Here is a 13567-nt window from a genome sequence, read left to right as displayed (position 1 = left end):
CATACCTATTGCAAATTAACACTCACAATGTATGCATACAGGAGCTAAAAGTTTGGGGAAAAAATCTTTCAAGAAATTTCGGAGTCATTCAACTTCTTCACCGGCCTTATGTAAAGTGATAAACTCAGATTTTATCGTAGAGCGAGCCACACATTTCTGTTTGAAAGATTTCCAAGAGTCTGCTCCTCCACCAAGAGTAAATATATATTTATTCGTGAATTTTACTTTATTTGACCTGGTGATTCAATTCGCATCACTATATTCTTCTAATATTGTTGAATATTAGTTATAATGCAAAACAATAGTATTAAGTATGTTTTAAATTCTTCAAAACTCTTTTCATTGTCATCCAATGAGTTTGATTGAGATTACTTGTGAACCGACTCAGTTTACTAATAATGCTGCAAATATCTGATCGCGTACACTTCATGATATATATCATACTTTTCAATACTCTAGCATAATCCAATTGTGAGTCACTTTTGCCTTCATTCTTTTGAAGTACATCGCTCACATTTATTGAAGTTTTGACAATATTGAAATCCAAGTACTTGAACATGTCAAGTACTTTTTCAATCACATCACTAACTTCAATATCTTTCATATCGAAGTTACTTTCTAGCACATGCTTAGTAACATTTATGTCAGAAATGTCTCTTTTGTTGATCAACATGTCATTAACATAAAAACAAATAATGACCTTGTGATTCGAAGTGTCTTTATTGTAAAAACATTAATCACATTCACTAATTTGAATTCTTTTACCAACATAGTTTGGTCAATATTCGCATGTCATTATTTGGGCGCATGCACAAAGTGACTTAACAAGTTTACAGACTTTCTCTTTTTTGCCACGAACTACAAATCCCTCAGGTTGTTCCATGTAAATTTCTCCCTCCAATTTTTTATTTTTTTAAAAAAATATTTTCACATCCATTTTGACGAATTTGAAGGCCATATACTGCAACTAGCACAACTAACATTTGAATTGATGTAATCCTAGTTAGTGACAATTTTGTATCAAAATAATCAAGTTGGTTGCTCAAGATTGAATCTATCCTACTATTGACAACCTCTTTCCATAAAGAATGACTCCACATAAGACAAATCTTGTTTGACTATATCAACTCATTTTCAAGAAGAAATGTTACAAAATCAAATTCGGAGGAAATAATTTGTCCATTGACATTTACTATGCCTTTGAATCTCTTTGTTAAGTGCATTCTCCTTTGATTTTTTCCAAGGCCGTTTAGACCCTTTACTTGACAATCTGATGTTTCGGACTTATGAACCATAAATTAATGCTTTACTCATTATAGCCTATCCAATGAACATAGAATCCACAGTGATAGGTCCTATTTTGACTCGTTTGAAAATAGTTCCCTCATTTCCATTTCTCATATGGAATAGACTGTATTGGAAAATGTTAGATCCCTATCTTTCATGGGTGTTATTGATTGTATATACTTTAAGGGCAACAAGCAATTCTCTATCAGGATATAATAAAGCCTGAACAAACACAACTTTTTGTTGCTCCCTTTCTTAACAATATTTTTTTATTTGTTACTCTTTTTTGTTTCTCTCTTTCTAAACATACAAACTTTTTGTTATTCTCTTTTGCTATAATGATAGCATCCCCCCACAAATTTTGAGGTAAACCTGAACTCATTAGTAGGATATTCAATATTTCCTTTAAACTTCATATTTTTTTTCTGTCAATAATTTCATTATATTGAGGTGAGTATGTTTATTAATTTGATGAATGATTTCATTCTGCAAATATATTTCTGCAAAAGAAGATTTATTTTCTCAACACCTACCACTTCTAATCATGACAATCTTTTTATCTAATTAATTTTCAACTTCAGTTTTATATTGCTTATATGTTTCTCTTGCTTCATCCTTATTATTTAGCAAATAGACATAACAATATCTAGTGCAATTATCAATAAAATTTATGAAATACTTTTTCCACCACGAGATGGTCTTGACTTTATATAAAAATGTAAGTGTAAATCAGTTCTAAGGGATTAAAATTCCATTCAACAACACATACTTGACATTTTGATTTATTGCACTAGGAGTTAGACAAAACTTCTAAGTTGATCAGTTCTTGCAAGGTTTTGTAATTGACATTTCCCAAATGTTCATGTCACAAACAATGTGATTCAAGTAAGTAAGAACAAACAAAATACTTGGTTTGAAAAGATCTTCCGTGAGGTAACATTTTCCCACAAATATTTTGTTTTTTAATTGTTATAACTTTGTCAAATACAAACATTGTTTTAGAGTCAACACCTTGCCAGATGTTTTTTTGCAGAAGGACCTTTCCATAACATTCAATTTGTTACACTACAAAAAGAACAATGTTTAGCGACGGAATCAATTTCGTCGCTATATAACAACGGATTAGCAACAAAGTAGTCATTTCATTGCAAAAATTACAAATATTCTTTTGAGTTATAATATAGCAACGGATTGGCGACATAATATATTTTTTATCGTGAAATAATAGCGGAAAACTTTGGCGCCTTATATTTTGCTATAGATTTTGCAATAAAGTAGATGTTACAAATTTAATAATATATTGTGACGGAAGTAGAGACGGACAAGCGTTGCTAGAATCTAAATATATTTTTATGGAATTTAAATTACGTAGTGACGAAAATATCCATCTCTAAAAGTTAATGTAAATAATTATATTTATTTATCCATCGCTAAGTTCGTTGCAATAATTTTTACCAAGTCATCAGTCCATTGAAAAAACAAAAAGGAAACAAAAATTACAATCCCTAAAAAATAGGGGTTTATCTCAGTGAAACGTCCCAAGAGCAGCGCAACAACTCAATTAGAGGTAAGAATTCGATTGCTCCCGTCTCTTTCTCGTTTGGTGAAATTGTTCCCGTCTCAGGTTCACGGTGAAATTTCTCCCATCTCCTTCATCCTCAGGTGAAAGGTGAGCTTCTACATTTGATAATTTCTTTTTTTTTCATACGTTCGGTGATCTTCTAGTGCGGTGAAGAGGAGGGTGTTGACTTCTATTTGGTGAAAAATAACTGAGGAAACGGGATGGGGTTATCAGGGAAGTCCATTAGTCTTCTGTAAATTTTCTTGGATACATGATGTTAGGCATATTGATCAACCACATTGTCTATTGAACTCACTCTAACACAACGAATAATCGCCGGTAAACTCACTTCTGATGGAAGTTCTTCTTCTTCTTCACCACCTAAAGCTTGTAAGTAGTGTTTCAAAAATAAAATGTTACTTGCTATTGATATACACATTATAAGATTCTTGTATTTATTTATTATTTTATTTTTTTGCATTGCAGCTAGATTAGAAAATCTTATAGCTATAACTTGCTAAAAGTTGATAGAAAGCGAGAATCTAAAAAAGATAAATAGGCATTGACATGATTTAACAATTAGATTTTAATGATGGGTAAATATCTCAATGATGTTTTAAGAAAAGTGTGCTCTATTTACTTTAATATTCGCAATGAGATATGAGATGAGAATGAGACGTTTTAATGGCTTAAATTAGCTTCTACAATCATTAACAAAAGAAGAGATTTTCTATTGTTCTTAGTCCCTTCTTATGTATGAAATTGTTAGTAGAATCTTCAACACTAGTTGTTTTCTACTTTTTTTCTAAAGGTGTTATGTGATAGCTATAAACTTTTATCACGATCTCGATGAAATGTATGTGTTTTCCTTTTGTCTTTTCTTTTAGTGTTGAAAGGATTGAGTTAACTATTGTGTTTAATATTTTACTTTCTTTCGTTAGTGTTGCTTGCTTCTACTTTGCTCTAATTTCTTATTTTGAATATTTTTCAAATTTTTTTAGACTCTAACCTTGCTTGCTTCTACTTTGCTTGACGTAATTCTTGATATCTAAAAATAACAGTGACAAAAGTCTCCAAGCTTTTCAGTGTCTAGTCACTGCTTGGAGAAAGGTAAAGTTTCCTCCGTAATCTTCTTCTTGTCTTCTATTATTCATGATATGCCTCGCTAGTCTGTTGTTGTAACACTGTTGTTTGTAGATGAGAACTGATGACTTTAATTTGCTACACATGTGTTCTTAATGTATTTCCTTGATTCATATTAATGTGAAAGTTGACTTCTATCGTTTAGAATTTATTATTGACGCTTATTTGTTCCTTTTTGTTTGAATCCTTTTTTCAGTGACTACTCTTCGCTATTTTGTAGAATCTCTGTTCTTCGTTTTCATTATCTGTAAGCCTATGTTTTACATTCATTTTGCTACTGTTAATGATGCTTTCTTTTCAAAATAAGGATATAATCTTGAAGTTAACTAATTAAGGTGAAGGTTGTTTGTGTTTTTTTTGTTGATGTACGTCAGTAGCTTGTTTTCAAATCCCCTGATCATTCTACGAATCGGATTCATGTTTCTATTTGTCAATATTTTATTTGGTAGCTACTAGTTATCCTTTTGTTCCTTAAACTCATCTCTTATTTATTTATTATACTTAATAGCTACTAAGCTATTAAGTATACAATAGAGTAACTTCTTTCTATATTCGGCGAAATGGCTTGAAGAGCATTTTAGCTTCTGAATTAGTGAAAATTAATTTAGCATTGTTTCATCAGTTAAGCATTTTAGATGTAAATTCTGTCTGCTTTCATTTGATAATACAATTACTAATGTTCAGTGGAAAGTTTTTCATGTAATGTGCTTCTGTTTGTTGCCGATGAAATATAGTATTGGCTCCAAATTCTTTTCTTGCTCTAGTTTCTCACACACTGAAAAGTGTTTGTTTGTACTGTAAATCAAATGTAATGCTTCAATACCTTTTGTTTGTCATCAATTTTGTGGGACTAAGTCTGCCTAGTGAAGAACTTTAGAAATTGTTTTTGTTTTGCCAAAATGTATGTTTTGTTCTTATTTTATGAATATGAATGAGAGTACCTTCTGGTCCACAGTTTGTGCTTGTTACTAATTTTCAGTTTAGGATTTAAAAAGAAATAGCTCTTGTCTTTTAACTACGCGTGTTCTGCTTCTTATTTCAATTCCTAATTAAATCTTTGGGAGACTTATTGTAATGTAAATTTTTGATCATTTCTTTGAATTGACTTGAAAATAATTGTGTAACCATCAGGTTCTGTAGACTTATCAGAAGCACATGATAGATTTCATATCAACAAGCTCTTACAGAGACAATTTTCATATTTCATTTTTGTTCCAGATTATCTTACAACAATGTTATATTTGTTTATAGATATGGCTGGAGGCAGAGGTCGTGGAAAATTCTCAGGTAGGATTAATCCTGTTGTTCGTGTAAGCAGATCAACTATTCCCAAGCCCACTAGAGTTTCTCCTCGAAAAGGTGGTAACCTGACCAGTATTGTAACGTCAACTCAAAGTATTAGCTCAACCATCTCTGAGACACCTCCAGCTACACCAAATGAAAGTAACCGAACATGTTAGGGTCTTTCTACCCACAACAATGTTCTGGAGCCTTATCAGAAGCACATTCTTTGTGTAGAGCTTTTGATAGAAGTTCATGATCCCTTCGCTATTGTCACTTTTATTTTAAATAGTTACTCTTGTATATCGAAGTATTAATTTTTTTACTTGATCAATAAGCTCTTAATTACAGAGAAAATTTTTATATTTCACCATTATTGTTCCATGTAATCTCATTATCTAACAACAATATTTTTTTTGTTTATAGGTATGGCTGGAGGTAGAGGTCGTGGAAAATCCTCAGGTAAGAATAATCTTGCTATTCGTGTAAAAATGTCAACTATTTCCAAGCCCACAACAGTTTCTCCTCAACAAGGTGGTACCCCGACCAATATTGAAACGTCAACTCAAAGTATTAGACCAACCATCTCCGAGACACCTCCAGCTACACCAAATGACAATAACCTATTAGGTCAAGTCTTTCTACCCGTAGCAATGTTTTCAACAGGTCATAAAAATACAGTTGCTGAAGGTGAATCCAACAGTAGCCATCCAAGGACCCTTGTCTTTCTAACTTATGCAGGGTTAGTCCATTCTTTTAATTTTATTACTATTTGTTGTGTTGATGACACTTGCTATCTTTGAATTTTTATTTATGATAGCCCTCCTAATAACCTCTTCTAATTTATACAGACTAGAACCTTCTCAAATATGCACTAGTTTCATATCCAAATCTTTCAAAAGTGAGGTTGATCCCAATGGAATAAATTGGAAAGGTGTCTCAAATGATGTAAGAAATGGTTATTTTGGAGAATTTAGGGTATAAGTTTTCATTGTAAGTGATTTTTGCAAGTGTATTCACATATATAGATAGGACATTAATGTACTACTTTCAAAACTTATTTCAAAAAAATTCTGCTGGGATGTTTCCATTAGTGAAAACGAAGTCAAAACACACTGGATGGTTAAGGCAACATTGAAATATAGGAATTTCATTTCTAAAATAAAAAAAAAAGGAGGAGTTAGGCCAGGTTATGTACCAGAAGATGTGTAAGAAAGATGGATGGAGCTTTGGGGAAGTGTAGAGTCTATTAGAAAACCAAAAATTAATTCACAAAATCATCATGGCGGCCGTAAAACTGCTATTAGGACTCACAGTGGTGGCTCTATTTCTATCGGAGAACATCGCAAGAAACTTTTTAGTATGTATATTCTACAAACTCTATAACTAACATCTTCTGTTATATGATATATATAACGTGATTTCTTTTGTATAGGCTATTGAAAAAGGCTGAGATCCCAAGCCAAGTGAGTTACATCTGCATGTTTATACACATGGACCTGATGAAAAATCATTTGTTGGTGAGCGTTCTCGAGATATCCATGTAAGTCTAAAACTTGGAGGTGTTTTGGTTCTTTCCTGCTGGAGTTTATGGTGCATTTTTTTCCTGTTTTAAAGTGTATTTGTTGCTGCTATTTGGTATAGTCTAATGATGTTTTGAGACTTTCTGATGCGATTCTAGTGTCGTTTTAGAGAGAAACTACTACCACTGTTTTGAGGCTTTTCTACTGCAATTTTAATGTTGTTTTGATGTGATTCTAGTGTTTTTTTACTGTGACTCTAGTGCAGCACGAGGATTGGAACAAAGAGACATATTTGATTGTGAATTCCCATGTGGCAGTCATATATCTACATAGACCAATCAATAGTTGTTTTACTGTGATTCTAGTCTTATTTTAGTGAGAATTTGTTGTTGCTGTTTCAGTGTAATGTAACCTCGATCAAGTACTCTCTAGTATAATAAATCATACAAGCTTGATGTATCATATTGAAAGGTACTTGACTCGAGCTAGCTTCAAAAAGTCAATCAATGATGAACTGAGCGTGTGTTAGGGTGGGGTGTTGGGGAGGGGGATTTTCCTGAATAGTTAGTTGTCATTGTCTGTGTGGTACAAGTCCCAATTAACATATAATTATTGACCATGTGGGTGTACCAAAGAGTCCCAACCCTATTGTTTCATAATACTAATACTCCGAGGAACTACTTTTGCTGGTGTGGCTATAATTATATGTTGCTAAAAACACAAACTCATGATTAAAACTGTTGCACTTCTACTTGACACCTATTGTAATAAGATTAGCTCATCTTGACATGATCTTCTCTTGGGTGGATGCTGTTAGCAATTACTTGGCTACCCACTGTTTAAAATCATAGACACAACAACTGGTACACTAGATAGAGGTGCGTTTTTCATCAAGTACATGATTTGATTTGATGGTATTGATAAGTTCTATTAGAGGGTATGCCAAATTCTAGACAAATGGTGTATACATCTATGAATTCCATTTTCCTCGTAGAAGTAGAGAAGTCAACTTGTGAAGTATTTTATTTCTATCAGTTTGATCAGTTTCAAAGGGATGCCTCATCCTTCACTCACATATACTACTTTATCTTTGTAAAGAGCAGCTGATATGTTTTAAAGAATTATATGGAATAGTACCAAACTTAACTGAAAGGGACATCTTTATTCTTAGTGTCTCTGCCACTCTCTACTCTGTACTGAACATGAGTTTGTGTATTTTCTCCATTTTCCTTCAAAATTTGGTTTGTCCCATATCATTAATGCTTTCTCATTTTCTCTACTTATTATAGGAAAATATGAAGAAATATTAAAGGAAAAAACATTGTCTGAAACTGATATTGATCAGTATGAAGCATATTACCAAGCTGCGGGAGGAGAAAAGAAAAGAAGAATATACGGTCTTGGATCTGAAGCAAAAAATTACTATGGGAAGAAACTTTGTGGGTCATCATCATTACCACATCCATTTTCTCAATCAATATCGAAAACAAATATGGAAGAGTTTGTAAAGAAAATGATGTCTGCACTAACTAGTCATCTTGTTTCTATTATTATTGAGCAGGTGCAAGCATCGATTACTCCATTCGGCAATCTATCGTTTGCGGCGCCCATGCTTCCTGCTAGTAATGTGGACGAGGTTGATACCTCAATTTTAAGTTGATACCTCTACAACTTTAGTTTTTGATAATGTCATACTTTTTTGAAACTAGAAATTGCGTGTAGTAATATTTTGATGAACATAGGTTCATTAAAGAGTACTTGATAGTTTTCTTTGGATATTTTTAACCCGAAATATGTTGTTTTGGAGTTTTCTATTTTTATATTATGAATCGTCTATGGGTATTATATTATATGAATGTTTGTTAATTTTGAAGTATTTAGTAATTTTAATTTAATATATTTCAGCAGTGCATAAGAACAATTTTTAGCAACAAATTTAGCGACTATTTGGTTGTTGCTGTAAAAGTGTTGGCGACGGATCAACGATGAATTATTAAAAGGCCTAATATGTTGTTACAAAATATGTTGCGACGGAAATTTTGTTGCAAATTTATCCAAAATAACGAAATGGATTATGAAATTAGCAACAAAGCTATATAAATATAATGACGAATCATTCCGTTGCTAACATGTGGCGACAGAAATGTTTCGTCACTATGACGTCGCTAAAATTGAGACAAAACATCATTTTTCGTCATAGAATTATGAAATTAGCAACAAAATTATATAAATATAATGATGACTAAGCCTGTCGCTAACATATGGAGACGGAAGTTATTCGTCACTAGGTAGTTGCTAAACTTGTGGCGGAACTCATTTTTCGTCACTAAGAGCTTACTAACGAGCATAATAGCAACAGTCAATATTCCATTGCTAATCCGTCGCTAATCGTGATTAGTGACGGATTTTCATCATATGGTGACGGATTGTGTCCGTACCTAAACACTATTTTTTTAGTGTTAGAGAATTACTCGTGAACATAGTCTCTTAGGTCCAATAAAGACAATATGACCGAAATATTTGTTTTACAATACAAACATAACAAATTATTTTCACCAATGTTCATTCTAAACAATAGACATATCTTTTCATGAAAAATCACAATATTTTAAGTGATTTTTTTCATTAAAGAATACAATTCTTTTGAAAGAGTAATATATTTTTGTGGTTTTATACTATTAATATCATATACTAGTAAAGAGAGACTCAACGACCACAGTATCAAATATACTCCAAAAATTTCGTGGGTATAACATAATACAAGAATGTCATTAAATTTTATATCTTGTACTTTCAAATTTAAATTAGATCGTAAGTCTAATTTTGTCTTTATCACAATTAAAGAACCCCCACATTTTAAATAACTTTTCAAAAATATTTTTCAAGTATTTGAAATTATTTTTCACATATTTTGTTTCCATGCTTGCAACTTGTATATCATCAAAATACACATTGACAACACGAAGCCTTTTTTTGGAGATTTAATCCATAGACACCCATTGTAGGCACAAAAATCATTAATTTTATGTTACTAGTGTTTTTTTCCCTTTCTGTCACAACTAGACAGACCACTTAGTATTTAGAATACTAACAATAAAGATTCAATCTTTATACAACTTGTTTCCAATTTAAGATGAAGTTTTTATATTTTTCTAATCATTAGCCGAATGAATCTTGAATTTTGATGAAATTTATATATCAGTTTTACATTCAGACAGAATAGTATCTCCAGAAATCTCAAATATAACATTGTTTCTAGCTAACATAAAGATTTTATCTTTCTCAAATTATTTAGCCTTAATATTCCTACGAAGATTTAGTACTCTTCAAATCAGAATATTCATTCAAACAAAGTATTTAACAAATTGGTGAAGTTTCTGTATTTTTCAAACCAATGCATGATTTGTTTGTGAAGTTCTTATATTCTTCAAACCAAAAGAGTAAAAAAAATCAGAAGATTTTAGTCTCCAAAAGTCAAACACAATCAAATTTAGTAGTTACAACCCAATTTTTTTCATAGAATTATGTCTCAAACTTTGTGTAAATAATTGACGTGTCTATAGTAGTTGAAGAAAAAAATTGAAACGCCTGCATTAAAACTAACAATTACTCGGTACTTTCAATATCTAGATTCATCTTTGTAACTTAAGAATAAAACGAAGATAATGAGTATGATTATCTGTAACAAACATGTTTCCTTTATTTCTGTCAATTCTTTTTATGAGGTAAGTTGCATTGAAGTTAGTAATAACTATGGAGTTGCTTAAATTCTTCTTAACCCCCCAACCTCATCTCTCAAATTGAGGATTCTTGACTGCTTTTAGTTGACTGCTATTCCTTATAGTTGAAGTCTTTATTGTGAAGATGATGGAAAATATTGAGAAGATATTTGATGCTGAAGAAGTGATTGAGGATTTTGAGGTGATGACAAAAGATGTTGGGAGGATTCAAGAAGAGACACTTGGAAAAATTCTGGAAGAAAATGGGGGAACAGAGTATATGAAGCAATGGGGTCTGAATGGCAGAACTGATGTTGAGACTTTCAAGGCTTGTGTCCCCATTGTCAGTCACAGTGATTTGGATCCTTACATTCAAAGAATTGCTGATGGTGATCTTTCACCTATTCTTACGGGAAAGCCCATTCAAGCCATCTCCTTGAGGTAAGCAAAAAAGTTTCTCTTCTTTTTTCAGACCCCACTTGTGATCGGTATATTGTTGTATGTTTAAAGAGGAAATATAATGGTTGATTTTCAGTTCTGGTACTACTCAAGGGAAGCCAAAGTTTGTACCTTTCAATGATGAATTGATGAATTCCACCATGCAGACATTCAAGACTTCTTTTGCCTTTAGGAACAGGTAATTTGCTTGTTGGTTCGTGAAGTTTTTTTTTCGTCACAAATACATCATATAGCCTATGTTTTTTTCTTTCAGAGAATTTCCAATAGGGAATGGGAAGGTTTTGAACATTATTTACAGCAGCAAGCAATTTAAAACTAAAGGTGGTTTGGCAGCTGGAACAGCTACTACTCATGTATATAGAAATGCACAATACAAGAAGACAATGAAGGCAATGTCTACCCCAATTTGTAGTCCTGATGAAGTAATATTTGGTCCTGATTTTCAACAATCTTTATACTGTCACCTTCTGTGTGGTCTCATTTTCCGCGATGAAATTCAAGTTGTTTCGTCTGCATTTGCACATAGCATTGTCCATGCTTTTCGAACTTTCGAACAAGTATGGGAAGAACTTGTTGTTGACATAAGGGAGGGAGTCTTATCGAGCCGAGTCACTGTCCCGTCCATAAGATTGGCCATGTCGAAATTGCTGAAGCCTGATCCAGGACTGGCTGAAACAATTTATAGCAAATGCTCAAGTTTAAGCAATTGGTACGGCTTGATTCCTGAACTCTTCCCGAATACAAAGTACATTTATGGTATCATGACAGGTTCCATGGAGCCTTACTTGAAGAAACTGAGGCACTATGCAGGAGAATTACCTCTAGTGAGTGCAGATTATGGTTCTTCTGAAGGATGGGTCGGAGTAAATGTTAATCCAAAATTCCCCCCTGAGATGGTTACTTATGCAGTGTTACCAAATATTGGCTATTTTGAATTCCTCCCACTCGAGGAAAATCTCATTGGCATGGAGCAAGCAAATTCTTCAGTCGGCCTGACTGAAGTTAAACTTGGTGAAGAGTATGAAATTGTCTTCACCAATTTCGCAGGTACAGTTTTCTTGCACATCTTTTCTTGAAAATTCTATGCTCTTTGATCATTTATAGGAACACAGTCTTATTATTCAGTTATTTTTCACGGTTAACGAGTTCTGCACTTATCTTAGTGACTTCATGTAATTCAGCTGACTGAGTCGATTCCTCTCAGCTTAGACTTGTGGAGTTTAGTATTCGTTCTTTATGGCAATATTGCAGGAAACATGATTACTTACATATGCTGCCTGGCATTAAATACTAAATTCTGCTTAAATAGAAAGATTTATGGTTTGTTTTTATGCCTTATTTTGAAATTAACATATTTTTTGTCCATGTTCTGTTGTGCTCATTTATTCTGCAATACTTGCATGTGCTTGATATTCATTACCCTTTTGTTGTTAAGTAATCGTATATAGAATGTTGGAATCTTTTGCATTCTGTCTAGTTGTTCCATATCTACTACACTTAACAGATTTATTCAAAATAACTACCTATCGGTGTATCTATTGCGTCAAATACGAGTTTAGCTATATGTCCTGACAGTATAATTGACGAGAGTTATGTGTTTATATATGCAGGTTTATATCGTTACAGACTAGGTGATGTTGTCAAGATAAAAGGATTCCACAATGGCACTCCAGAACTCCAGTTTGTCTGCAGAAGGAACCTTTTGCTGAGCATTAACATAGACAAGAACACTGAGAAAGATTTGCAACTAGCCGTGGAAGCTGCAGGCAAGCACTTAGTTGACGAAAAACTAGAAGTGATGGACTTCACCAGCCATGTCAACGTCTCAGCTGATCCAGGACACTACGTTATCTTCTGGGAACTGAGTGGCGAAGCAACTGATGAAATATTGCAAGAGTGCTGCAACTGTCTGGACAAATCGTTCCTGGATGCAGGCTACGTGAGCTCCAGGAAAGTGAATGCAATTGGAGCACTTGAACTGATGATTGTGAAGAGGGGAACCTTTCATAAGATATTGGATCATTTCGTTGGATTAGGAGGCGCGGTGAGCCAGTTCAAAACCCCTAGATGTGTTGGTCCAAAAAATAGCTCATTGATCCAAATACTGTCTAGTAATGTTGTTAAGAGCTATTCCAGTACTGCTTTCTGTTAAATTTATATATGTATCTTCCAAATTTGTAGCCTGCTGGGATTTCTTATCTTAATATATAATAGTTTAACATGTGGTCGGGTTATGTGAAGCCAACGAGCAAATAGAACAGAGAGCTTATCGTTTCTTTCCATTATACTTGAAAGCTTATCGTTTGTTTCCATTATACTTGCAATAATAGGTGTGAATTTGCTTATTTGTAAAGAAAGTATCATTGACCAAGTGTCCTAATTAATCATAGTGATCTTCCTATCAACTACTTCAAACAAACACCTCATTTTACTAAGGCATAGTAGTGTAGTGAAACCCTAGGGGAAATCGTATAAGAGAGAGGGAAAATCGTATAAGAGAAAGAAAGGGGAATCATATTATGTTTTAGAGAAATAAGAATGGGTGAAAATTGTTATCTATTAGAGAAATGAGGGAAAAATTCGTTATTAAGGTT

General features: G+C 33.0%; 1 protein-coding gene across 1 annotated transcript; it reads left to right on the top strand.

Moving 5' to 3' along the window:
• Positions 1 to 10659: 10659 nt before the first annotated feature.
• On the top strand, positions 10660 to 13142 carry LOC107002524 (jasmonic acid-amido synthetase JAR1-like). Its single transcript, XM_015200576.2, has 4 exons — positions 10660 to 10955; positions 11050 to 11151; positions 11227 to 12020; positions 12584 to 13142. Exons 1-4 carry the CDS (start codon positions 10660 to 10662, stop codon positions 13123 to 13125), a joined length of 1734 nt encoding a protein of 577 aa, XP_015056062.1. The 3' UTR covers positions 13126 to 13142.
• The last annotated feature ends 425 nt before the right edge of the window (positions 13143 to 13567 follow it).

The sequence above is a fragment of the Solanum pennellii genome, chromosome 10, assembly GCF_001406875.1.
Source record: "Solanum pennellii chromosome 10, SPENNV200".
NCBI classification, from domain to species: domain Eukaryota; kingdom Viridiplantae; phylum Streptophyta; class Magnoliopsida; order Solanales; family Solanaceae; genus Solanum; species Solanum pennellii.
The sequence above is the reverse complement of the archived record's forward strand: the minus strand, read 5'-3'. Positions and strand labels throughout refer to the sequence as shown.